Raw genomic sequence first — 26,092 nt, forward strand, 5'->3', positions numbered from 1 at the left:
AGAAGCAGCGCGGTCCCGAGCAGCACCGCCCAGAGCCACTCTGGGATATGTGTCCAGATCAGCAGCAGCGCATCCCACACGTGCTCCAGGACCACCTGGCAAGTGGCTCCGCTGGCTGAAGGAGGGCCCTCCATGGCTGCGTCGGGCTCCACAGCTACGTCTGCGAGTGCCAGCGCCCTGGGGCCCAACTGACCACTCAGAACCCTGTGGAGAGTTCCATCTCCGAGGTCAACCTGTGCGTGGCAACCGGGGCAGAGCGGTTGGCATGGGGGAGGGGAGGCCAGCCAGGTTCTAGGAAGGAGTTCCTCCTGACTTGGCTGTCCAGGACCAAGTTGTGTCAATCACAGAAGCCCAGGGGAGGTGGGAAGGGTTGATCCCTGCCTGGAGCCCAACCCCTCCAGGCCCACCTGGCCCTCCAGCCAACCTAGGGGCTCGAGGCAGGGCGGGGTCCCTTTGCTCCGGGCCCACCACACAAGTCAGGGCAGACAGAGTGGGAAGGCCTCGTCCCGGGCCGAGGCCCGTTCTCCTGATCTGCCATTCCTTCTGCTGCAGCGACTCTGGTCCTGTCTGCAAAGGTGCCAGGTTGTCCCTTCTTCGGAGGCTCCCTTCCTTGTGTGCGTGGTCACTGTGGGCGGGCCGGTGACTGTGGGTCTGAGGCCCGTTGTGTGCTCCAAGGTGTGAACTCTGAAACCAGGATTGCCGTGCTAATACCTGGGGAGAAATCAGCAGGAACGGGCGTGGTCTCGGAGTTTCCTGGGCTCTGGGGAGCCAGCCTGTCCTCGTTCAATCCCTGGGTTGTTGCATGGGGGTGACTCTGTTACAGGGTGACCTAGTGACCTAGGCTGTTTTCCTCTTGTGTCCTTTTCTAAATCCAGTGCCCCCCAAGGCCAAGGAAGTTCCCTAATCCAGGGAGTTATCTTCAGAAATGGGTTTCTGGGGACGTTACCATTCATATTTTTGCTCAGTTTGCCACTTTTTTTCTTTTTAAACGGCTTGTGCGTCTCCTGGTTCTCTATGGCAGAGGCAGGCTCTGAGCCTCCTTATCCATTCCTGGCCACTCTGCTGCTATAGGCCCTGTACAGTCCCTTCCTCGGTGAGGACAAAGGGTGCAGTCAGGGAGGCTGGTCTGGTGTCCTGAAGTGTTCCTGGCTTAGCTGTGTGGCCCTGTAGATGGATGGGATAGATGCTCCGACCAGCCTTACTCGTGAGGGAAGCAGTGGCCCACACTCTGAAGTGACTGTTGCTTCCTTTTAATTTTTAACTGGACTTCATTTTTTAAAGCAATTTTTGGTTTGAAGTAAGATGTAAATGGAGTAGGCAGAGAACTCACACACACCCCGAGCCTCCCCCATGAGGAACCCCTGCTACCGACAACAGGTATTAGTGCGGTGTATGGAGGGCTAGCGATGAACCTGTAATGGTGTGTTATCAACTACAGTCCATTGTTTATCCCGGGGTTCGCTCATTGTTTTGTGCATTCTACGGTGTTCGACAGATGCTCACCTTCATGCATGTTCTATCCCAGTGTCATACAGAAGAGTTGCACCGCCCTGAAAACCTCCAGTGCTCCCCCTACTCATTCCTCCTCCCTCCCCCTGAGCCCCTGTCACTTTCCTTGCTCTGTAGTTGGTCACGTCATACTGTGATCCCAGTTTTTTTTAAATTAGTTTCAGTGTGGTCTTTTCTCCATCCCCATACTCTTAATCTGTGTCTTCACTGTGAAAGTGAATTTTTTGTAGACAAAGTCTAGTGGAGTTGGCTCTCGTTTGTTTGTTTTTTTTTTAATCCATTCAGACAGTCTCTGTCTTTTAAATCATAGATTTAGACCATTGACATTTAAAGTGATTATTGAGATATGTGGATTAATACCTATGCTATTTCTGTTTTCCGTGTTGCTCTATTTCTTTTTGTTTTCTTTAAGACCTTTTCGGCATTCTGTATCTCAGTTGAGCCCTTTATAGGTTTCTGTTTTACCTCCTTTCTTAGAATCGTGCTTCTACAAATCTGTAGTAACCCATGTGAGTTAGGAGTGTACCTTTACAACTTACCCAAGTCCATGTGCAATACTGCTGTCCCCTGGGTCCGCTTCTGCTGTTTTTAACTTCATTAGTTAGGGTTGACCTTCATTAGTGAGGGTTGACCTCTGTTCTTCCAGAACTCAAATATTGAAGTCCTAACCACTCCCCACCACACTGCCTCAGAATGTGACTTTACTTATAAATAGAGTCTTGACAAAGGTAATCAAGTTAAAGGGAGGTCATTTGGACAGTCCCTACTCCTGTGTGACTATGTCCTTATAAAAGGGGCACATGGGCATGGATGCCTGGGGAGAGAAGGCCATATGAAAACACAAATGGAAGAGGGCCCTCTACAAGCCAGGGAGAATGGCCTGGAGCAGACTCTCCCTCAGAGCCCTCAGAAGAGACCAGTCTTGCCACCAAGGGACTTCTGCTCTCCAGAAGAGCGGGACAGTAGACTGAAGTCCCTTGAGCCTCCAGCCTGTGTATTGTGTGACAGCTGCCCCCGGAAGCCCATCCAGGTGGCGTGTGCTTGAGGAAGTGTGAGCATGCATGTATGTGTGCACAGTGTACACAAGTGAGTGTTTGTGCCTCTGTGGGAATGAGTATGTTCAGTGTTTGTGTGTGAGCAGACGTGTGTGTGTGTTTGTGCGAGGATGCATGTCAGTATGAGTGTGTGTGAACACCTGTGTTCGGAGGATCTTCTTATTCCCAACTGCAAGGCCATCTGCAGAGACATTTCAGTGAACTCGTGGACCTCCAAAACCTGTGCCAGCACCCAGCAAGGCTGATTCCTTGTCACCTGTTGTTGTGATGTGACTGCTGTTGCACATGGTTATTGAATCGACTCCAGCCACAGACACAGGTGAAGCAACCAACATCTGGCCTTTGTGCTAGATGGAACTCACGTGCCCTCACCATCTTTACTCCTGGACTCTTTCACTAATGTGGATCCTAGAAAGCAGAGATAATCTGGCTCTCTGTAATCTGTATCTTCCTAGTGGTGGACATTTAAGAGCGTCTTATGAATGAGTGGCTGGGGGTGGGGATGAACAAAAAAATGTATAATTGAAAGTTAACCATACTGTTGGAGCCTCCATTGGGTGTCCATCCGTAGCTTAGGAAAGCAGAAACCCAGGCTCATGCAAATTGGATCAAAAGTAGTCTGATTGCTCAGGATTTAAGAACTAGAAACAGTGTGTTGTGTCTTTGAGGGGATGGGTTGGCTTTATCCCTGGGGTAGGATGGTGAGGAACACCTACAGCACTGCTAGTAATGATCTAGAACAGACGAAGCAAGACAAGGTGGCAGTATTGAGAGCCTGTCCAGCCCCTCAGCTGCGGTGGCCACTCTGGGTTCCAGCCCCTGGAGGCCTCCACCACCCCCAAGCTGGAGTCCACAGGCATGATGCATCAGGGACCACTGCTGAGTCTGGAAGAAATCCCTCTAGTTTCAACATAGGGCTTTAACCTCGCTGAGCCTTAATTCCCACATCTGTAAAATGAACATAATGAAACCGGCCTCCCAGAGTCCCAGGGAGATGATGGATAAAATTGAGACTTGCCAATGCTACTGTATTTCATAATTATTAATTATATGTTTGCACTGTGATGAAAAATAAAGTCTTCAGTACACAATTTGGTGGAGTTTACGAGCAAATGGTGACAGTGTTTCTCATGGACTTGGACCATGGAGAGGGACCATAGCCAATGCATGATGCTGTTGCTGGAGACCTCATGCAAGACCTCATGCTCTATGTACCATTTGACATCCCCAGCATCCCCAGGACATGTCATCCTCCAACCAACCCAGGCCATGGGCTCCCATGAATCAGCATTTCCATCTGGGTGTCGAGTCCTGGCTATCTACTTGTAGAGTATGAGGCCATAGACATGGAAACTGCTGGTGGGGGTCAGATTTGGCAATCCTGGGCTATCTTGCCATCTGAACATGACTTTGGGAGGCAAGAATGGGGCAGTTACTCATAGTAGATGAACAAAGGCAATGTCAATTCCAGTTGTGAAGGTGTTGTCACCAACTATGCCCCAAAATGGTATTTCCGTTAATGTCAGATTTCAAGTAGAATCACATGTTCAAACCCTGCCCAGGAGTTTCAAAAGAATTACACAATAAGGGATTTCCCCCTTCACTACTTCCAGCCTCACCCTTCTGTGGGGCGATTACAGAAAAGATAAATTAACAGCTGGCCCAGATTATGGGATTCACGCATCTGCTCAAACTAAACTAGCTGCCTCCAGCTGCTGTGTGTGTGAGGACTGGGTGTCCTTTGGGTAGGAGGCTCATGGATAATTTTAAAATTCAAATCAAGGGCTGTGTACTCTGTCTAAAACAGAACAGGAGAAGGAACTAGAAGCTTGGGGGAGTCCCTGGGTAGGATTTATAATGACTTAAACAAAACACAGTGCAGTTATCACGGCAAAAGGACAACATTGAGAAATGGAAGGCCTATGTCTGAGCCCTGCCTGAGGTAAGTGCCAGCTTTATCACTGAACCCTGTGCCCGGGTTTCTTCATATGAAAACAGACATGATTGCCGGGCGCCGTGTTTTCTTCAGAGACCCCTGCTGGAATGCTTTGCTCATGACTTAAATGGAGTCCCCCACCCTCCCCCGCTCGGTGTGAAGTCACGGACTTCTCGCCATCTTAAAAAATGAAAGATTCATCCATCCACTGCCACCCAGTGACTCCACTTTCTGGAGGGGAAACTGAGGCACAGAGTGATGAAGTTACATGTCCAAGGTCATACAGCAGTGCATGACTGCTGGGTGAGAATGATAATTCAAGTTAAGGCCAAAGCACAATAAACCCTACAGCCAACTTGCTTGATTTTTCCAAAGAGTTGATGAAACAGGTTACTACCCTCCGTGTCCCCCCTGTTCCTTGTCCACCTGCTCTGGCCCCACATCCTGCACGTCACACACCCAACAGAGCACTTCCTTCAGGCTCCGAATCACTACTGCTCATAAGTGTCCACTATTTGGAGATCTGAGGTCCTCGGGGGCCCCTGCTTGGGGGGAGAACCGGGACATGGTGTGGCCTAGGGACAATTTAAGTTTGCTTCTTCACCTCCATGTGGACGAGCTGGGAGACAGGCCACGTGCACCTCATCTCTTTATGACCTGTTTTGACCATGTTAAGAAAAATGAGCTTTTAAAACATGGTGAAATAGGGGCGTCTGGGTGGCTCAGCGGGTTAAAGCCTCTGCCTTCAGCTCAGGTCATGATCTCAGGGTCCTGGGATCAATCCCCGCATCGGGCTCTCTGCTCGGCAGGGAGCCTGCTTCCTCCTCTCTCTCTGCCTGCCTCTCTGCCTGCTTCTGATCTCTGTCTGTCAAATAAATAAAATCTTTAAAAAATAATAAATAAATAAAATATGGTGAAATATACTACATCACAAAAAGATTTAGAACTGGAGTGACGGGTGGAAAAGGACAGACAGAGTGAAGGATGGGAGGAGAAGGACTTTGAGAATATCTATCTCACCCGTGAGTGAACTTTTTCCTTATCATGTAAAACATTAGACAATTTTTTTTTTTTAATAAAACTGCTCCTCTTAACTGGCTATGGCAGGGTAAGATTGAAAGGATGGACACTGGATCCAAGAGGAGAAAAGAAAATTCTCCTCACCCGACTCCTGGTCACCTTCCTGCTTCCTGCTCCAGTCTCTGTCCTGGGTGAGCTGCTTGGCTTTCCAGAAGAGTTCTCAGAGTGAGGTCCACAGACAACTGCGGGGCTCTGGCACCCTTTCAGGGATCCTCAATGTCACCTTTGCAAAAGCAAAGCAAAGGCGGGTAAAACTGCTGGGGCCTTAGCACTGAACTGTCCCAGCCACCATTGTCTTCTTTACCATTGTGTACTCAGTGGAAAAAAAAAAAATAACAGAATAAAAATAACAAAAATAACAACAAAAAAGAACTCGATAAAGCAGTAAAAATTAATTTTCTTCATAAGTGAATACACATCTTTTTAACTTCTAGGTAATCAGTGGTGCACGTAAAGGACTGCTACGCACTAAGGTAGATGGGCTGTCCCGGGAAATGCTGTCCTGCATTTGTGCGAGTTGCGAGTTAAACTAATCACTTTGTCCGTGGACACCATTTTTACCTGCGAGAACAACAGACAAGTTATGTCTATTGGGTATCTGACAGGTATGTCCTCAAAAGGAAATGAAATGAGTCTGTCACTTCAAAGAGGGCAACGTAAAGTGTTTGCTGCCAATGATAACATTAGAGCTTTCAAAGGAAAATCTGAATTTTTGAAAATTTACATCTGCTGCAGTGAACTTGGTAGATTCCCAATACTTTTCGGGTAAAAGTCGTGATGATAGCAACTAAGGTGATCGTTTGATATTAGCTGTTGAAATGGGTCAACATTTTGAAGCAATATTTTCCAAATGACTAATGCATGATGTTAAAAAATCACACATGGGTGAAGGATCCATTCAAAGTGCAAGGCAGACCAGTGGAATTTATTATAATCATAGGAAAGTTTATTGACATGGTTTCATATTCTAACTGCAATGAACTTTGAAGAAACGCATTTGCCAGGTTTAGTGCAGTATATGTCTCCTGAATGCTCCTCTGTTGGATTCCATAGCTGTGTGAGGCCCGATTTCCTTCAAAATATATCACAAGACAAAATGTGGAAGAAAATACAAGAACCCAGCTCCCTTCTTTTAAACCAGACATCAAGGAAATCTGAAAACATGCAAAACAATGCCACACTCACTTTTTGGGAAAAAGTTATTTTCCACAAAAGCATTAATGTTATTTTAAAAAGGAATTGTATTGTAAAAGGTTTTCTAATTTCTAATACAGTGAATACTGGTGACCAGTGGTGTTCTGGTAACTGTTTTAAAAACCAGCTCCCTGAGGGGGCTTGAGAGGAGCCCTGATTTGTAGTATCTGCTAATTTTATGATGGAAATACTCTCATCACGATCACATTGAAGATACCAATACGTCACTGTTGCAAACTTGGGAAGGAACCCGTTCTCACCAGCACACGGGGAGGGGCTCCTGCACACCTCTGATGTAGCCTACCTGTTTGCTGGCATCATCACTAACTTTGAAATGTGTTTGAGAACCCACGTCCCAGGACCATCACCCTCACCTCTAGTAAATCAGATCGTCAGGCATCGTGGCGAAAGTCCCTGAGCCTCAAACCCTAATGGGTTCTTCACAGAAGCATCCTACAATTTCTTCTGTTACCTTTGCCAATTCCTTGGCAAAAACAAGACAACTGCATCTTTCTATTCTAATCCCTTCTTAAAAGCCTTTTTTGATTTAAGGGAACACTTTTTGGGGAGGGTTCCTTCAGGAAGAGCTCACAGCTGGGTTGCAGCTTGGTCCCCATTTGCTGGGTGACCCCATGTGTAAAACCAGTTAAATGGAGATGGGAGTCTCAATAGACTGGAAACTGCCGGGGAGACTATGGGTCAGGGTTCACTATCCTCACTCCGCCTCCCCTCCTCCCTCCCTGCTGGGGTGGGACAAAAGAACCCTTACAAGGAGGCGTTTATATAAACAAAATACTTTATTATTTGAGAAAGGAAAGGCCAGATTACAAAATCTTTATCCTTAGGTCTGTGCATTACCACACCAAAGGGTTACCATGGGCTTTAGTTTCTGTAACTATTAGGCTGAATCACATGAAACTGCCAACTTTGTAGATAAAAAAAAGTCAAATATTGGCAATTTCGTTTGGTTCAACCCCACATAAAACGAGCCGAAGGCTAAGATTCCCTTTGGCAGCCAGATGGTCCCAGTCACATGTCTGGGGATGTTATAAACAGATGTCTCAGTGATAAACATGTCCTGCTTGAGAAAAACGTCCTGTGCTTGGACACTGGACATGGTCTCCTGTAGGTGCTGGGCCTGAGTCCTCCAGCTCCGGCGCTGCTCCGCCCAGCCGGCCCCACCACCCAGTCCCACAGCCTCATCACAGGGACGGACTCTTCCCTGGGGACGTCAGCCACAGCTCCCAGCGCTCCCTGCGCGGCCCTGCACTGCGAGGGAAGCCTGTGCGGCTCTGAAACCGCGTTGGCTTGATCTGTCCCAAGCACCCCGGATGCAGGCCCACCCCAGGGGTCCTTTAAAACCACCACGACAGTCTCCACGGCGAGCAAAATGTTTTTTCACATCGAACCTTCCCATGGATTCTCTTTCCCGTCTCGCTTGTCCTCTCTTCACCTCTGGACATTCTGCATCCACGGAAACAGGGACACAGAGCTTGGGCGCTGAGCGGCAAAGGGCGGCACGGTGTCCAGATAGCCCGGGCCTCGACAGCTTGAGGGAAACGTCGTGTTTTGTTCACGACCAAGAGGCTTCCTGAGGGTTCCCCTTCCCGTCCCCCACCTGCCCCGGGCTCCCGCTCTGCATGACATGTTTAACTTCCCATGGAGTGCAGATAAAAATAAAGCTTTCTTACAAATTACATTTTTTCCAGTGAGTTACTTCTGCAGTCAAAGGAGCTGCTACATAAATTCCTCCTGCTCTCTGAAAAGGAGCCACATATTTCCAAAAATAGCATTCTTATTTTAATCATACAGAATAATTTGGGGTGCGGAGGTGGGCCAAGGGAAGGAAACGGCTGGTCGGGGAGGTTAGTTGTTGGGGAAACACAGCTGAACTAAAAAATAAAATCAGTCTTGTGTATAAACGGATTTAAAGGCATGCACAAAAATGGAAAACAGATGCCATTTGTCAAGAAAAATACCGCTTTATAGCTTTTACATTACAATTAAGGAGAAGGCAGAGGCGGGATGGGCCTCCGGATAATAACATTAAGTGTTTTATAAAAATTCCCAAATGTACAAAGTCTTGCCAGATAATCATCCAGGCAAAACAAAACAGAAACAGGGAGTGACCCTCTTCGATGTCTACCTGTAGGCATGTTAAATGTAAATAATACACACTTTACAACTCCCTCGTCCGCCTGCGCAGACCCCGGGCTCACGGAACGTGGTGTGTGCTCCTCGGGACCGCAGAGAACGCCGGGTGTCTGCGATCTTTCCAATACACGTACAGAAGTATTTTAAATTACAATATACAGTTCTCGTTAAATAGGACTCTGAGAGGATTTTGACAATTATTAAGATTACAGTCATATATACAAACTAACTTCTGAAATGGCACGGCTGTCTCCCCACACCCTCCGCCTCGCTGAACCGAAGAGACCGCTTCTGCCTTTGTGATTCCTGGCAGCCAAAGGCAAAAGAACATTAAAAAAAAAAAAAAAAAAAAAGCCAAAATGCGTGTGCCTGAGACACGCTCGCTCCTTGGAGACTATCCCACGGCCTGCACGTCCCTGTCACACGGCCTGCTCGGAGCCAGGACGGCTTCCCAGCACGGCTTTCTCGGCCACTCTGAGCTCATAGCATCATACATAGCGCGTTCCCGTCAGTGGGCTTTACAAGTGAGAAACCACGCTGCTTTGGGTGAAAAGCCGTGGTTTCCAGTGAAATAAGGCCACTGCTTCTTGGGGACTCTCCTGGACGCGTCCAATCCCGCCTCTCAGGGTCACTGGAGCGGTGGGTCGGATGGCCGCACTCGCAGCCCCCCGCGGGCCTCAGTCCTCCGTGTCCGGCTGGACACCCAGGATGGCGTGCAGCTCCTCGGGGGCGAAGCCCAGCAAGTTCTGCAGGTCGCACACGAAGCGGTACACGTAGCGCTTCCCCGACGTCTTGTGGATGATGTTCTTGTCGTAGTAATAGCGCAGCCCCCGGCTCAGCTTCTCGTAGTTCATCTTGGGCTTGTTTTTCCTCTTTCCCCACCGGCGGGCCACCTGCAGCGGGCACAGGGGGGAGAAGACTTCCCATCTGCAATCCAGGAAAATGAATGACCTGCCCCCGGCGAGGAGTCTCATGTCTGCTGCCCCCAGAGAACCTGAGCACTACAGAAGGGGCCCAAGGGTGTGGTCTGTCCCAGCACCTGCAGCGGCACGGAGTCCCTCACTGCCTCTCTGAGGACGGAAGCAGGGCAGGTGGGAAAGTGAGGGTTCCCCGCCCACAGCACTGTCCCCTCTTGTCCCCTCTTGTGCAGCAAGGCTTCATGCCGGGGGCAACCGGGCGGGAAGTAGTGTCTCCCCCCTCCGAACCCCACAGTCAACAGCTGCTGGGTGGGGCTCTGAGCCGTGTGACATTCTGCATTCTCTAAGGCTTCTGCTTCCCCACAGGATCGGAGTGGGCCAGCGGCGACAGCTTGCACTCTAAGGCCGCCCGAGACCACGGGCTTCTTTAACGCTGTCCTGGAGGGGAGAGTGTGGCATCTGCCCTTGGCCTTCCCCTCCAGGGTTTCCGAGTGCCTGAGCTGAGCGTGGCAGAACGGCAGCGGCCGGAGGACCAGCCCGGGCTGCCGGGAGGCTCATTCCCCACCGGTGGGAAAAGGCACATTCCTAAGGCATTTTCAGATGGTCAGGAGACAACCCCACTTAGCACCTGGGCCTTTTTATCAGATGAGAGAGCAACTCGCAGAAGCCTGCCCTGTGCCCACACACACCCCCAGAGAATGCTAGAACTCATCTGCAGCGGGGAGCCCTTCCTTGTGCCCCGAGAACTGAATCTGTGAGCCCAGAGTGATGAAATCAGGGTTCAAAGCCCAGAGACTGACTTCCCAAGCGCTGGCTGTACCTCGTCAGGGTCCGCGAGCTTGAACTCCCAGCCGTCCCCGGTCCAGCTGATGAATGGCTGGCAGGATTTGTCCGAGAGCAATTCCAGGAGAAACTGCCACAGCTGAATAGGTCCGCTTCCTGGGGGGAGGGGCGAGTTGTACGTTTTTATAGATTTGAAGTATGGCAAGGCTTTGGGCCTTTCTAATGGAACAGGCTGACGGGAGAAAGGGAGCCCCTGCTCTGGGCAGGGAGCCAACGTGAAGGCACATCTCCCAAGCGTGGTGACGGGACGGACCGCTTTAATGGCATCAGGCTAGACACGCATTCTGGGGTCTCCCTTCCTCCCTCCCCCTCCTGAAAAAGTGGGCACTTCGTGCCCTTGGTTGCTGAGTCGGGTCTTTCTGGAAGAAAATTCAGGGTCACCAACTCTTGGTCTTAAAATTCCTCATTCTGGGGGTGCCTGGCTGGCTCAGTGGGTAGAGCAGGGGACTGGCTACGAGCTGGAGCCCCACGCTGGGTGTGGAGATGATTTAAAAATGAAATCTTAAAAAAATAAAAAATTCCACACCCTGTTTAATTGTTTCTTATGTAATAAGTTTCAGGGTTCCTTTCTAGAACCACCCAACGGGACCGCGGTGGGGGTGGCTGAAAGAGCATTTCACCACGGAAGGAGGCACGTCTCGTGGAATCCCAGGCTGCGGCTTTCCTGCCAAACGACGGCGGGTAAACTGCCTGATCCGAGACTCGGTTGACTCAACGCCACTCGGGCACCTGGGGTTGCCTCCACGGCCTCACTGGCTCTGGTGAGGTACACTTTGGTTTTCATATGCCTTTTCTAGATTGATATTTAGAACCGCCGTCTTGTGAGGAACTGTTTTAAAGATGAGGAACAGCTCAGAGGCAGGGTGCCCCGCCCGAGATCACACACCCACGGAAGAGTCGTTCCTCAAGACCCAAGGGCCACCAGCACTGAGGCTGTAAAGCACCAAGGACGGGAGTTCTGGAACCAGGCACAACCGGGTTACCCATGTGACCGTGGAGAGCTGTCTGCGTCTGAGCCAACTGTCCCATCGGTCCAACAGGGTAACGCCCACCCCCGCTGGGCTGCTCCAAGGACAAGCAACTATATGTGCCTGGTTAACTGCACAGAGCTGACACTCAACAAATGGTAACCAATATTCAAATGAAAAACACCAAGGGGCGCCTGGGTGGCTCAGTCGGTTGAGCTGTCTGAGTCTAGATTTTGGCTCAGGTCATGAGCTCAGGGTCGTGAGGTCGAGCCGTGTTGTGATCCGTGCTCAGTGCGGAGTCTGCTCTGGATTCTCCCTCCCCCTGTCCCTCCCAACCTCGTGCTTGCGTGGGCTTCCGCGCTCCTCGTTCTCAATAAATAAATAAATAAATAAATTTAAAACCTTAAAAAAAAAAAAAAGGAAGATAGTCACACCATGGCTGTTTATTTTCTTACCAACCCCATTCCTGTGGGTGTTCGGGATGACAAAAAAGGAAAAAGTGGCTGCTTCTGTACTGAATATTTTAAGTAGGCATTTTTTAATCCAGTGGCTCCATATGGTCAAAATAGGAAAAAAACACATTTAAAGACCCATGAAGCAATGAAAAAAAAAATCTTGGTGTTTTTGCTAAAGTACTGGAAATATTTGGTTCTAAAAACAGCTTTAATATTTGTCCTTTGCCTAAAATAGCTCTCGCCCAAATCTTAAAAATAAGACGGATTTTAGAAGCAAGCAAAGGTAAACAGTCCCCGTGATGTTCGAGGCTGGCTCTGCTGTCCCTCCCTGGGCCAGTTTACATTCTTTGGGGTTCGTGGAGTGGGTGAGTCAGAGCTGAGGCCTCCACGGGCCTCCACGGGCCCGTGCCCCCCTGTGCCTGCTCCTCTCCAGGCTGGCCAAGCACATCCCAGGGTCGAGGGCGGCCTGTGGGCTCCCATCCGTGCCACTGTGCACGACGGTTCGTGCGAGCTCGGCCTTTTTAGAATTCAGGGGTACAGCCTGCCTGACTCAGGACGACAGCCACGCACCAAGTGTGGGCCGTAGCTACAATGTGCTCGGACCAGAAACAGCCTGGAGGAACACGGCGTTGGGGCAGGGCCTCGGGGAGGGCACAGGGAAGGCCGGCGTGACGCACTCACCTGTGAAGCCGGCCAGCACTGCCGCGGGTATAACCGGTTTGCCCTGCTCCACCGGGTCGCTCCTCTCCTGGATGTAGTCCTTGAAGGACATGGTCGGCTTACTGAGGCACAGGGACTGGCTGCAGTCATCCTCGAAGCTCTCGAAGGACGGCACTCGCTGCACGTCAAGCAGCGACGACTGGCTGTTCCAGGACTGCAGCAGCGAGTCAGAGCTCTCGAAGCTGTCCGTGCCGTTCTCGGGGGAGTCGTGGTCCCGGGGCTTCCCTGGCAAAGACAGCCGGGCACAAACGCTGACTCCTCCAAGTCAGCGAACCGTCCGGTGCTGGTGAGTGATCGGGGGCCGGGGGGTGGGCGCACGGGTCCCCCAGGCTGGTCGGGGGGCTGCAGCAACCCCACTGCGCCTAGAGCCTGCTGGTGCAGAGTCCCGGACTCCTCGCCCGGCACTCACTCCTTACGACAAATGCCCTATACAGTGACATCCTCCACCCACAGCACACGGGTAGGGGGGCAAGCACGTCCTCACGGGATGGGTTATTATACAGCGATGAAAAGAGCAACCGTCTGCCCCATCCAACAGCATGGCTGGGTCTCAGACACAACGAGGAGCAAAAGACCAACACGAAAGAAAACGTAACGCAAGGATTCCGTTTCTATGAAACTCAAGGACAGGAAAAACGGATCTATGAGGACAAGAGTCAAGACAGTGGTTTCCTCCTGGTGTAGGGAAGCTATGGACTGTGGGAATGTCACGTTCCTCCACCTTCTCCCAAAATATCCCACCGCAGCTGGGGGGATCCCGCTGCGAGAGCAGGGGCCCTGTCTCATTCACACAGTCCCTGCAGCGCCCAGCCCAGAGCCTAAAACACAGCAGGAGTCCACGCATGAGAGCAAATCCGTCCCCTGCGGGGACAGCGCGGGACAGCATGGGACAGCTGCTCAGGATGCAGAGGAGCTTCTGACCTCCTCCAACGGCTCAACACAGGCTGTGCTGCTTAAGGAGTTCCTGTCTGTGTTCTGCTGAGGCCCCTGGCAGCAACGCATCCCCCTGGCTGACAGAGCTCGTGGGAGCCTGACTTACCGGAACCGCCGGCGAGCAGGTTCAAGTTGCCGCTTGGGAAGTCCTGACCGACGGGGCAGTAGTTGACGCTGACAGTGCTGAGTCGAGACTTAGGGAGCATCTGAAACTCCTGCTCGGAAGCGAGCACGCTGGGCGCTGAGGAGGATGGACACACGTCCAGGAGGCCACCTTTGGGGTAGTTCTGGGTCTGCACGCCATACGCCGCCTGCTCCGTGCCAAAGCCTGGGATAGAACAATCGGATGGCAGAGCTATGAGGCAGGAGCGACAGGGTCATCAGAGACCCTCCGTGCCCTTGAACCAAATCAAAAGGACCCAGTTCTGCACGCTCTAACCCTCTCTGAAACCGCACGGGCTTCGGCAGGTGGCTTTCCCGCCAGTGCCTCTTCTCAAGCCGTTCCTGCTCTCCGCCGACAAGCCCTTTGCCCAAACGCCTGCTGCCTTTGGACCACGATGCAACACCTCGACGTGAGCACTTCTACGGCTCTAGGTTATCAAACGCTTTCATGCGACTCTTGGGGCGGCGCAGGTCACTGGCTCTTTCAGCTTCCGAGGGCAATAACACTCAGAGAGACTGAGCAATTTGCCAGCCAGTATGTGACTTGTAAGGAACATCCCCTCCCTCTGCTGGCTAGAGTCCCCCCTCCTGCCCTGTAACCTACACTCATCAGTGTCACTGACCAGAAGGAAAGACCCGAATTCCAGGACAATTCTTTAAACTCCAAAGATGAGAGCAAACTCAGACTTGCTTCCTACATGCCTCCTGGGCCAGGACCCCTACTATTACGCTAGCTCGGCCCGCAGCTCATCAGCTCATTCCTTCCACACCGGGCTCTCTGAACTGCCTCGGACGGCACTGGCCAATGTATAACACAGCCATGTAGGCAATGTCCCATCTTCTAGAAGCCACAGGAGCAAACTAAAAAGAAACAGGTGAAATTGATTTTAATATTCTACCTGTCCCTGTATTACCAATTATCATTTTAACATGTAATCAGTATCTTAAAATTGATTAAGGAGGCATTTTTCGTCCTTTGTTCCATTAAGCTTATATTCTTACCACACGTCTCCATGTGGACCAGCTACGTTTCAAGTGTTCAGTGGCTCAACGTCCACCTGCGGTCACCCGATGGGACAGCACAGGCTGAGACTGGCCTTTGGACCTTCCGCAAATTTAGTATTTTATTTATTTATTTTGGGGGGGAGTGGGAGTCCCAATTTAATAGAAAAAGTTAACACCAAGCTCTTCAGGGCAGAACTGATTGGACTGACCTAGTGAATTGCTATTAATCCAATGAGGGACTGAGTTGAGGTGTGAATTTTCTTCATACTGATCTTCTGCCTTTTCTTGGTTTTCTGGAAAAAAAAATTGCAAATCGAGGTTAAAACTATGCAAGAAAGAATGTTTATTTCTAAACTACCGCTATATGGTTATTTTAGGATAATTAAATGCATTTACATTTCATATTTAAGCTGACGGGATTCGGTGTCACTTGGTCTTTTTCAAAAACTAGAGATGGCAACGCATTTTCTAATATCTGGAGGAAGTTCTCCAGAATGAATGCTATCACTGGGCAAGTGAAATGTTCTGCTGCATAATTTTACATATCTACACTGTGAATTTAATTCATCTGTGCCAACAACAGACAGTTAAATATTTATGAAGTGCCACGTGTCCCAGGGGCTGGGAATACAGTGGGTTAGTAAAGCGGACCCAGCTCCTGCCCGCTTGAGGTTAGGGTTCGTGGCTTCACACTCCACGTTTCTCCAGGGTGAGATGAACTCGGCACAGAGAGGCCAGCAGCGCTGTGGGACCCTGAAGGTGCCACGGTGCACCGGGACCTTGAAAAGGAAAATGTTAGCATTCTTGGTGTGTGCTTACTTCCTACAAACACACTGACCCACACATACCCACAAATCCAGACCCTCAGACTTACAGCCCGAGTGACGGCAAAACAGGCCCAACCTCCCAGTGAACAGCTTTACCAGAAACTTGTCCAATCAGACTTGTTCAAATTCAGGGAGAATTTGGGGGTCTCCAAACATAAGTGTCCTTGGCCCCCAGAAGCCACAGCCAAGAGAGGGTGGCTGAATCCTAAGGTCTTTTAAAGATTCTGAGTCTGTAAACAGTGTTGAAACTCAGTGTTTGAAACCAAGTGAATGAGGACTATTGCTCTGAACTCGACCAAAGAACTAGTTTTCTCATATTTTTTTTTAAAGATTTTATTTATTTATTTGACAGACAGAGATCACAAGTAGGCAGAGAGGCAGGCAGAGAGAGAGGAGGAAGCAGGCTCCCTGCTGAGCGGAGAGCCTGATACGGGGCTCGAACCCAGGACACTGGGATCATGACCTGAGCCGAAGGCAGAGGTTTTAACCCACTGAGCCACCCAGATGCCCCGTTTTCTCATATTTTTAACCTAATCCCTCACTATAGCTTTTTTTCCTCTGCTTTTTAACTGGATGTATTTTTAACACTGCTGTCAACACTCTTTTAAGGTCTAAACCAAAACTTTCTATATGATGAGAGTTCTTTTGTTCAATGGCAAGTCTGTGTAATGTGTATATAAATATGCATCAATTATGTCTGCCTGTGTTTAAATACATAAAACCAGAAGAAATTCTTGCTGCCGGATTCCATTTGGCCTTAGGAAAATTCACGGTCAAATTCACAGAGTTTGTTTGAATAAAGGCTCCCTCTCACTGAGGCTGACTTTCTTCTTTGGGTTCCATAAGGTGAAACACAGGACCTGCTGACCTCCCATATCTGAGGCAACATGTACGCCCCTGACGCAAGCCATCGGATCACCGTCAACAAGGTAGTGACTAAAGTTATTGCCTGGTGGCTATCCTTGATGCTGGACACACACAGATTAAAAACCCTATAATCGCTGCCACACATTTGACTCACTCGGTGGCATTCTCAGGTGATCTGCTCCACACAATCTGAAACCCCGACCGTACAGCCGCGGAGCACGGATCCCCCATCTCCCTTCCCTGCCACGGCTCTCCCCAACAGGGAGGCGCCCGGTTCCTCGGTGGGTACCTTTGATCATCTGCTCCAGATGCTCCCAGAGAATGTCGCCCACGAAATCGGGAGCCAGCTCCAGAAAGCGCTCCTTGCCCAGGTTGCACAACACCTGGCCATTCATGCCAAACCTCTGGAAATTGACGTTGACCAGGCTGAACTCATTGGTGGCCCAGAGAAGCCACTGGCACACTTGCTGCTCGGTCCACAGCCAGGGATCTGCCGGGGAGGGAAGCAAAGAAGGAAACACAGGGAGAAAACGGAGTTACTCCTGATCTACTCACAAAGTCCAGATGCGTTCCAGAGACTGCCCGAAGAAGCAAGACACCCCGGGGAATTCTAAGACCCTGACAACAGTGCTGGATTAAGTGTTCAGTCATCAGGGTCCAACTAAAAACCAGCTCAGGTTAACCACATCCTTGCCACCCTGCAAGATGCCCCAAGCAGAGATGGAAGAAAAAGTCATCTCAGGCAACCGTGGTCAGATTTGTTGTTCTCCTACAACACGGACTCGGGGAAACGCCTGGAGAGCACTTACTCTTTGGGATGCCCAGGCGGCGCTGCTCCTTCTTGAAGCCACTGAAGGTAGCTTTTAAGGCTTGACTCATAACAGCCTTGCTGCACGGAGTTAACAGAGGCAATTCACAGTTGGAAGAGTCTAGAAAGAAAACCCAGGGGGACATTAGGACTTTTTAAGCAGGCAAGACTGGAGGGAGAATTTAGGGGAGAAATCTTAGTTTTCGGGAAGGAACAATTCCAATTGCAAACCTTGATGGCATTCCTTTTTTTTTTTTTTTTTAAGATTTTATTTATTTATATGACAGAGAGAGAGGTCGCAAGTAGGCAGAGAGAGGGGGAAGCAGGTTCCCTACTGAGCAGAGAGCATGATGCGGGGCTCCATCCCAGGACCCTGAGATCATGACCTGAGCTGAAGGCAGACGCCTAACCACTGAGCCACCCAGAAGCCCTGTTGATGGCACACTCTAAAAGAGTATAAATATTAACAAAAATTGGGGGATGGGGCAGCAGAAGTTGAGAAAGTATTATACATCTCATAACAACACTAATAAAAAAGAACTGAAATAGAACTTAAGCTTTATTTTGCAAATTATTTTGCAAAACATCATTACAAAACCAATTATCCTTCACTGAAATTTCTATCTAAATCTCTTTTATAATTTTTGGACACTGAAGGAAAGTAATGGTTTTGGTCAAAAGTTTCAAGAGAGGCAAATGTGCAGTGTAACACTGCTTCCATTAAAGTAAGCAGCAGGCAAAGGGACTTCTTAGCACCTGTAAAGTCAGCGCACCTGCAATTTTTAATGAAAATCTCCTCTGGATTCCCTCAACAGTTTCAAGAATGATCAATGACTGGCTCGGGACAGCAGGCTTATGCAAGCCTATGTTTTTTAATTAATTTTCTAGGTTCTATTTTCTAGCACCTACTTCACAGGACAAAGTAATGTCTGGAATGTTTCCAGCTAATAACCCTATCACAGTAATTGCATAGGCATTATCTGACTGCCATCCCTTTAGAAAATAATAAACAACAACATTAAGAACTACAGAAGTAAATGCAGACCGGCAAGTATAATTTTGCTGCCCCAAGACTCCAGGGCGGGGGATGATCAAACCTGAGGGTGAGACCCCAGAAGGAGAAGCTGGAGGGCACTTTCATGGTCCGCTTTGCAGGTGCCCCTGGGACAAGGGGCCTGGGTCTGCGAGAGGGATGAGAACATCCCATCCCTGGAAATCTCAGGGCCCCCCTGCAGTCTGGAGTGTGTCTGGAGGTGGACGACATCAGGACCCTCATGCGCATGAAGGAGGAAAACTGTCTTTTCCCAGGTCCACAGTCACCATCTGACTTTTCAAACCCGAGACTGAAGACACCAACCTTTGTCGCTTACCAGTGGTCATGTTTTTAGTAACTCAACTATGGGAAATCATGCATGATTGGTCAAGTCTGAGTAACAAATTACCATGAGAAATGGAATCCAAGCCTGTTGGCACCTCTTGGAGTGTTTGCTCTTCACTGAGAGAGGGGAAAACGGCAAACAGGGACCCATCAAAGGTGTCGAAAGCTGGCTGGCGCTGCAAGACAGATGGAAAAGGAGCCCGAAATTAATATTTAAACTCACTTAATTACCTGTTTGAAAAGTGGTCCACGGGCCATCTTCCCGATACACCCTGATGAGACTGGCAATTATAAAGCCGTAAAAGGAAATGACCAGTCAATGGTCCAACCAGACTTCTTGTCAAAGTGATGGAAAGGATTCTGTTTAACTCTGGATCATTGCATCGACCTCACGGAGTCAAAATGACTGCGAATTTCCTTTTAATGGCCTAACTAATTTCAGTGAGTAAACTAAGTAAACAAACCTAAAAATAATGGGATTTTAGAAGAACAGTGCTAGGTGGGACTTAGAGACCAGCTGGTCCAAACACCTGGCCCCTCTGTCCCATCAGGGGGAAACTGAGTCACACGCTCCACAGGACAGTTTTAGCTCAGTTACTGCAGTTAAAGCGAAGGCAGATGACTGAATGAAACTTGGAAAACAAACAGTAAGCTAAACTATTTGTGGAAGCATTTATTTTTATGTTTAACTGTGAAACGCCTTAACTGAAACTAGATCTTTCCCCCCTCATTGATTCCAATGGTTCAGAAGATAGTAATACATATGAAAACATTCCTTGCAAGGGTTTAATTTTTAAAAATGTAGATATTTTGAAAAGACCCTTGCCCCACATCATCAACTAAGGGGAAAGATTTCCAAAGGAAAAGAGGTTTCAAGTTAAACTCTCTATAGCTTAGCGGGAGGAAGAGGACAGAGACACAGAAAAAGATACTGTGTGTTGATCTCTGATAATTCGTCTAACATTTATGAAAGAGATAGCTTTTAGTGTAAGACCGGTTGATAAGTAACAGATAAGAGTCTTGATTCATCACTGCCTGACTTGCTGAGGAACAACGTAAAAGATGGTTATATTTTTCCAACATAAACTGGAAAGCCCATGTTATGTGTAACACAATGACCCATCTGTTGAGTCATCAATTAAAAAAATGTGCAACACATTTAAAAATAAAATTGGTTTGTGTGCTTTCTTCTTAGAAATGCAGAACAATGCATGATGCATTACGTAAGAAGGCAGGCAGAAGTTGGGACTCTGCTGAAAACACTCAAGGCAATGATGTCCCAATGATGTTGGAGGCCAGCCCCCCAAAGTCCAGGACAACAATGTCCAACTGCCAAAACCCAAAGGGGAGAACCAATCACGTTCAAAATCTGTACCTAGACATATGAACTACTTCAGGGCTAATTTTGGTGAAATAGCCCATCAATTTTTAAAATTCCCACTAGCATTTCCCGGGGGGCCAAGAAATGCCTCTCCTTTCCTTCCTGGAAGTTCTTTTTTTAAAAATCAGGAAGCCAAAAGACAATACAAATTTGCACTGAGTATTTCAACACATCAATTTCAGCAATAACTTTCTTCTCCAAACCCAGAAATCACATGGGCATCATAGAAGCCTTTTTAACTTATAGAAGAATATTTATTCCCAGGGATATGGTTACAAACTTCATAGTGCAATTTCTTGTATGGTTTCTGCCACGCTGAAAACATCTGACCAAATCAAACCAGAGAACCGGCTGGGTTGAAGTTTCATGACCTTCAACCATACATGACCTTCACCCTATAGCCTCTGTACCCATTTTTGGCTCTTTGGGCTCTCCCAGACAAATAACCTGCTAAGGATTCACAACGGAAAATCCAACAAGACAGAGATACATCACTCCGCAGGCTTGGAGGAAGCCAGTCTAAAAATCACAGCCCTGAAACGTGTTTACTACACTATGCTAAGAAAACAATCCAATCTCGCTGTCATGTTTGGAGAAGGCAAAGGGGAAATGATCAGTTTGTGCTACTGGAGAATGTTCCCCAAAGGAACTGAGATAGCAGCTACGTGAAATTTAGTTATTATGCACTGGGAAAAGCTCCTTCATTGTTCATCTGTGTTTTGGTTTACGCCAACAGGCAACAGTGTTCTCTGTGGCAGGGAGGACAGGGTACCTGCAGCCCCACGGGCAGCGGCCCTTCTGAAGGGAAGAAGCCCCCCGGCGGGGCTGTCATCCACCGCTCAGCTCTTTCCTTTCCAGTTCTTCTACAGCCAGCCCATCGCCCCGGGAAAACTCACTGGGGAACTGAACAGCAGTGGAGACAGCCTCTCCGAGAGCTCTGTCCTACCGAGAATCATAGGATTTTTCACCTGCCAGGAATCTCAGAAATAAACCACAAAAGCCTCCCCATCTGCAAATTAAATGGTTTCATATCTTGGAAGACAAGTAGAACAAGCATCAGGAGACCCATTTTATAGACTAGGAAACTGAGGCCCAGAGAGCTTAAGCAAACAATCCGGAGTCACACAGCCCATAAATTAAAAGGCCAGGGCAAGAGCTAGTCTTCTAGAACCCAGCATATGTCTTTTTTTCTCCTAGAGATTCAGTTCTCCAATGCTTTCTGAGAGGTTGTAAATGAAGACTTGCTCACTTACCTTGAGAGTCCCTCTGTAACTGTTAGACACAGGGGCTACCTGGTCCATGTTCTTGATTCCAAAGTCATTCATCTTGAAGAAAAGGAAAAGACATAAAGCAGAGTTATGGGGGCAACAAATCACGCACATTTCTAATGAGTCTTTATTGGCTTCATCAACCCTAATTCTGGGGGAGTCTGTCAAGGTCTACAGCAAGACAGGTCATTCAAACCCGAATGCCAGTTCTTACGCAAAAAGCCCTTTTCACAAAGGGTAGGCTATTTGAGTAATTAAATAATAACGCTGATTCTCTCCAGAATTCCACTTAGAGATGAAGCACACAGATAAAGTCACTTTCTGGCTGGCTGTCCAGGGCCTCCCAAGGGAACCTGGCTGGGGGAGCTAGGCCAGGAGGACCTCGCGTCTTCCCATGATGGGAGCAGGGTGCTCTGCTTTTCACTGCCATGTCCACGGTCGGCTCAGGGTACAGGACACCCTCGAGGAGAGAGGGGTGCCAGGCAGGCATAGGCCACTCCCATCTGCTGGGGGCAGGGGGAGGGGAAAGCAGTCAGCTCAACCCAGGAAGCCCTGGAGAACCCAGATCCAGGTCAGCACGCTGGAAGGAGCTTCCTAGGGCCCAGCCCCTCCCTGCTGAGGAAGAACTCCCCGAAGGACAAAGCAGGTTCCCAGAGCCACTGCTCCAGGCCAAACCCCCTGTGCTGTCCCAGACCCTCCCGTGGGGACTACACCAACTCCAAATAGGTCTGCTCTGTGTGTTGCTCAGCTGCTCAAGGGCAAGTAATGCTGGTCCTGGATGGAGCAGTCTTTACTTGCTTCTACAAGACAGACCCGCGTTGACCCACACGGCAGCCACCAGCCACTTGCAGCCACCAAGCACTTGGCACAGGGCTAGGATGGGCCGAGATGAGCTCCGCATGTAAAATACACAAGATTTCAAAGCCTTGGTAGAAAAAAGTAAAGTATCTCAGTCATGACTTTATATTTACTACACGTGTATGTAATATTCCGGATGTATCCGGTTAATTGAGATACACTGAAATTAACTCCACTTACTTTCCTAACATTGAATGTGGCTGTTAGGAAGCTTCTAGTTTTTATGTGGCTTGCAACTGGGCACCGCTGGAGACCAGAAACTGAACTTGGAGCCCTAACACAGGACGGGCAGGTTCAGTTCTACATTAATAAGTAAGAAAGGTACCAAGATAATGCCACCAGAGTGGTATATAAAAATATGGAGCGACTGAAACTAAAACTCCTTTTTGAAGAAGCTGGGCCAGCATGAATGACAGTAACCTTACCCCATAGGGCATGCCTCACTGCCCCCCCCATCCTGGCTTTCCGGCTTTGGAACCAAAGGTCTATAGGCAGCTTTACAGGGTCCCCCTAATTGTCTTCCCCCACAATCTCCCCTGGGCGCTGCCACCTGTTACAACCAGGAACTCTGAGTAATTAAGATATTGTGCAATTGATAGGGCTTACTGGAGGTGGCAAGTAGGACATTTCCCTGTGACTACCTTGAGTTTGTACTTTGTCTTCTCTTTATGATCAACATTATGGCTCAACCAGACCTCCCAACTACTATACACACACACACATACATACAAGCAGACACCCGCGGCTAGAAAGGCAACATGGGAGGAGAGTCTAGGCCGCAGAGCAGGCAAGAGGCACTGGTAAAACCCTCAGAGTACGAGCAATTATCATGGTGACCTGTGAAGGCTGGACTAAACTAATAAATAATGAATCAGTAAGTACTAAATTAATCGTCCTATGGGGCAAGAGGGGAGCAGAGGAAGGAATCTGTTCTGGATCCAAAGTGGCCACGTTGGCTCAGAATCTCTACTTAGGTGGGTCATGTCATCCACGCGCACTCAGGAATCAATATGCACTACTAATGACCCCTGACTGGACAGGACCCTACTGACAACAGCTAAGCCCATGCTGGGCGACCACACATTCCCCCTTCACTGAATCTTCCTGGCATTTCTGAGAGATGGATGTTGTCAAATCTTACAGGGCAAGGGAGACCCAGAGACCTCTGATGACTTGCCCAGGATCACACAGCGGCTGCAGGGCTGACTAAGGGGGCACAGGGCAGACCAGTCCCAGTGGAGCTCCTCCATGAGAAGGTAGCTGGGATGGCGAGGCACGTCACTAAGGAGTGGAGAGCACATGCAAATACTATTAGATCCTGGTCCGGCTCACCACTATTTCCCATGGGACGTGGTCCTTAAGTCTGAGCTCCAGGAACTAAATCCTATTACCTGTTGATTAAATAAACAAACCTCAGACAGAAGACCCACATGAAAAGACACCTTAACTGTCACCAGCGATCCCTCCTGAGCCCACTAGGCCAGCTCTTTTTCTAAGTCTGGTTTGCAGACAACTTGCTGACTTTAGCGTCCATTTTCTCAGCCTCGCAGAGGTGGACAGAGAATTGATAGGGAAGGCAATGGGTAAAGTCCGCCTGATTTTTGGGTACAAATACCAGGAGAAAAAGCAGTCTACCACTCCCTCATAAAGAGCTCTAATTACTAGCTACAGAATACAATTCTTTTGTTGTCCAGCTTTTAATCTGTTTTGTAAAAACCATGGGGAATCAAAGTGTCCCTCCACTGGTTTCGGGCAGACACATAACGAAGGAAATCGAAGTTCACTTATTTCACTCCACAAAGCTTGTTAAGAGGGCAAGTTCCTCTGCCCAAATCAGTTTCAAATTTAGGGCAAGGTGGTGTTGCCCTACTGATTGCTGCTTTTGAACAAAAAAAAGAAAACCAGGCAGAAATGTGTGAGCTGAGAAGAGTGAAATTTTAAAACAAAGAGGATTAGCCTAACAAAAGTATCCTTTCTGGAAGGACTGATCCCTCACCAGAGAGATCAGGGCGCAGGTTAGTATCAGGTAAATCAGAAAAACAAAACCAAGAACAAACCCGTTTGCCACTTTGCAAGGTTGGTTTGCTCTTTCATTCAAAAGTTATCGGTTTGGAGAGAGGAATGACTAACGCCAGAAATGAGTGAATATTTCCCTGCAGGGCCCACAGTGCTAACATTTACTGTACCGTGATATTACTCAGAATTTTAATAAACCTTAACTTGGAGATTTATCTCCCTGATTGGTGGAGCTGTGGACAGGCAGATAGCGCAGGGGCGCTTCCATTGTCCAAGACGATAATTCACCTCTTACTGGTGAATTAAAATAAATTACCTCTATCTCCAAAGGGCTCACTTCTTTGCTTTCTAAATAAGTAGCTCGTCACTACCAGTGACTACCAGTTTAAGCTACCCTGAAACTGAATACAGGCCAATATTTTAAGTCTCCTGTGCTTAAAAAAGAGAGAGAGAGAGAGAGAGAGAAACAAAATCCAAAACAAAACCCAAACCCCCACATTTCTAAGTATGAATTCGAAATCCTTTAAGAACGCGAAAATAAAGGCAGCCGCGCGCACCCACACCCGCGTTTCCCACGGGCTCCCACGCTCGCCTCGCGGCGCCGAGGGCCCCGATCCAGAAGTCCCGGGGCGCCCGTGGGGGTCTCCCCTCCTGGAGCCTCCCTCCTCCGCCGCCCCTGGCCGGGCCCCGGAGTGGCCGAGCAGGTGACCCGGGACGCGGCACGTTCGCGGGGAGCTGCAGCCTCCAGGTGTTTTAGGCGCCGGGCGCCCGCGATCCCACCGGGCCCGGAGCGCTCGGGTAAGCCACCGGCAGAGCCGGGCGCGCCAACCCCGCAGCGAAATCAGCCCGCGGGGCGCCCTCTGGAAGAAGCCCCCCACCACACCCGCATTTCCTTTTAAAAACAAAAGCAAGGGAAACAGGCGGGCGCGCCTGCCCGGCCGCTCGGCTAGCCGCGGCCGCGGCCCAAGTTCGCAGCCCGCTCGGCGCGTCACCGCTGGGCCCCCCGGCGTCCGGCCCGGGCCCCCCTCCCCGAGCCGCCCCCGAGCCGCCCCGGCACCCGGAGCGGGCCCGAAGCCGGGGAAGAGTCGCCGCCCCGCCGCGACCCCGGCTGCGCTTCGTGATCCGGACCCCTGGGTTACCCACGTCCCCCGCCCGGGGTCTGGGTCCGCGGGAGAGGACCCCGGCCCGCCCGGCCGCCCGCCCGGGGCCCCGCTCTTACCGCGCCGCTTCGGGCAGGGCCGGCGGCGGCTCCGGGCCCGGCTCCGCGGTGCGCGGCGGACGCGGACGAGGACGAGGGCGGCGGGCGGGGGTCCGGGCCGCGGGTGCGGGCACCTGGGCGGGGGCCGGGAGCCGGGACGCTGGCCGGGCGCAGGCAGGCGGCTCCAGGAGCTCGGGGATGGGCCGCGCCGCGCTCTGCGCCGCCACCGGAGGAAGTAACCGGCCAGTCCCTTCGCGGCGCGCTCTTCAGAGCAGGGGGAGGAGGGAGGAGGGAGGAGGGAGAAAAGACGACAGAGGGGAGGGGAGGAGGCGAAAGGGGGAGGGGAAAGAGAGGAGGGAGAAGATGGGAGGAGGAGAGAGAGGAGGGGTGGAGGAGGGGAGAGGAGGAGGAAAAGGGGAGGAGGGCGGAGGAGAAGTGAGGGGCGGAGGAGGGGCGGCGAGAGGTGAGGAGTGGAGGGGAGGGAGAGAGCCGAGAAGGCGGGGAGGACGGAGGAAGGGGGAGGGAGCGAGCAGAGGAGCGGGAGGAGGGAGAGGAGGGAG

The 26,092-nt window shown here is 50.0% G+C and overlaps 1 protein-coding gene across 1 annotated transcript; it reads right to left on the reverse strand.

Annotated features, from left to right (window-relative positions):
* Positions 1-7,555: 7,555 nt before the first annotated feature.
* On the reverse strand, positions 7,556-25,803 carry ETS2 (ETS proto-oncogene 2, transcription factor). The gene is made up of 10 exons (XM_080808908.1): positions 25,554-25,803; positions 21,446-21,517; positions 18,876-18,987; positions 17,435-17,554; positions 16,915-17,115; positions 15,141-15,224; positions 13,871-14,092; positions 12,793-13,056; positions 10,666-10,784; positions 7,556-9,821 (listed from the first exon to the last, which is right to left on the reverse strand). Exons 2-10 carry the CDS (start codon positions 21,515-21,517, stop codon positions 9,606-9,608), a joined length of 1,410 nt encoding a protein of 469 aa, XP_080665034.1. The 5' UTR covers positions 25,554-25,803; the 3' UTR covers positions 7,556-9,605.
* Positions 25,804-26,092: the final 289 nt, after the last annotated feature.

This window comes from Martes martes, assembly GCF_963455335.1.
Source record: "Martes martes genome assembly, chromosome: 1".
NCBI classification, from domain to species: Eukaryota; Metazoa; Chordata; class Mammalia; order Carnivora; family Mustelidae; genus Martes; species Martes martes.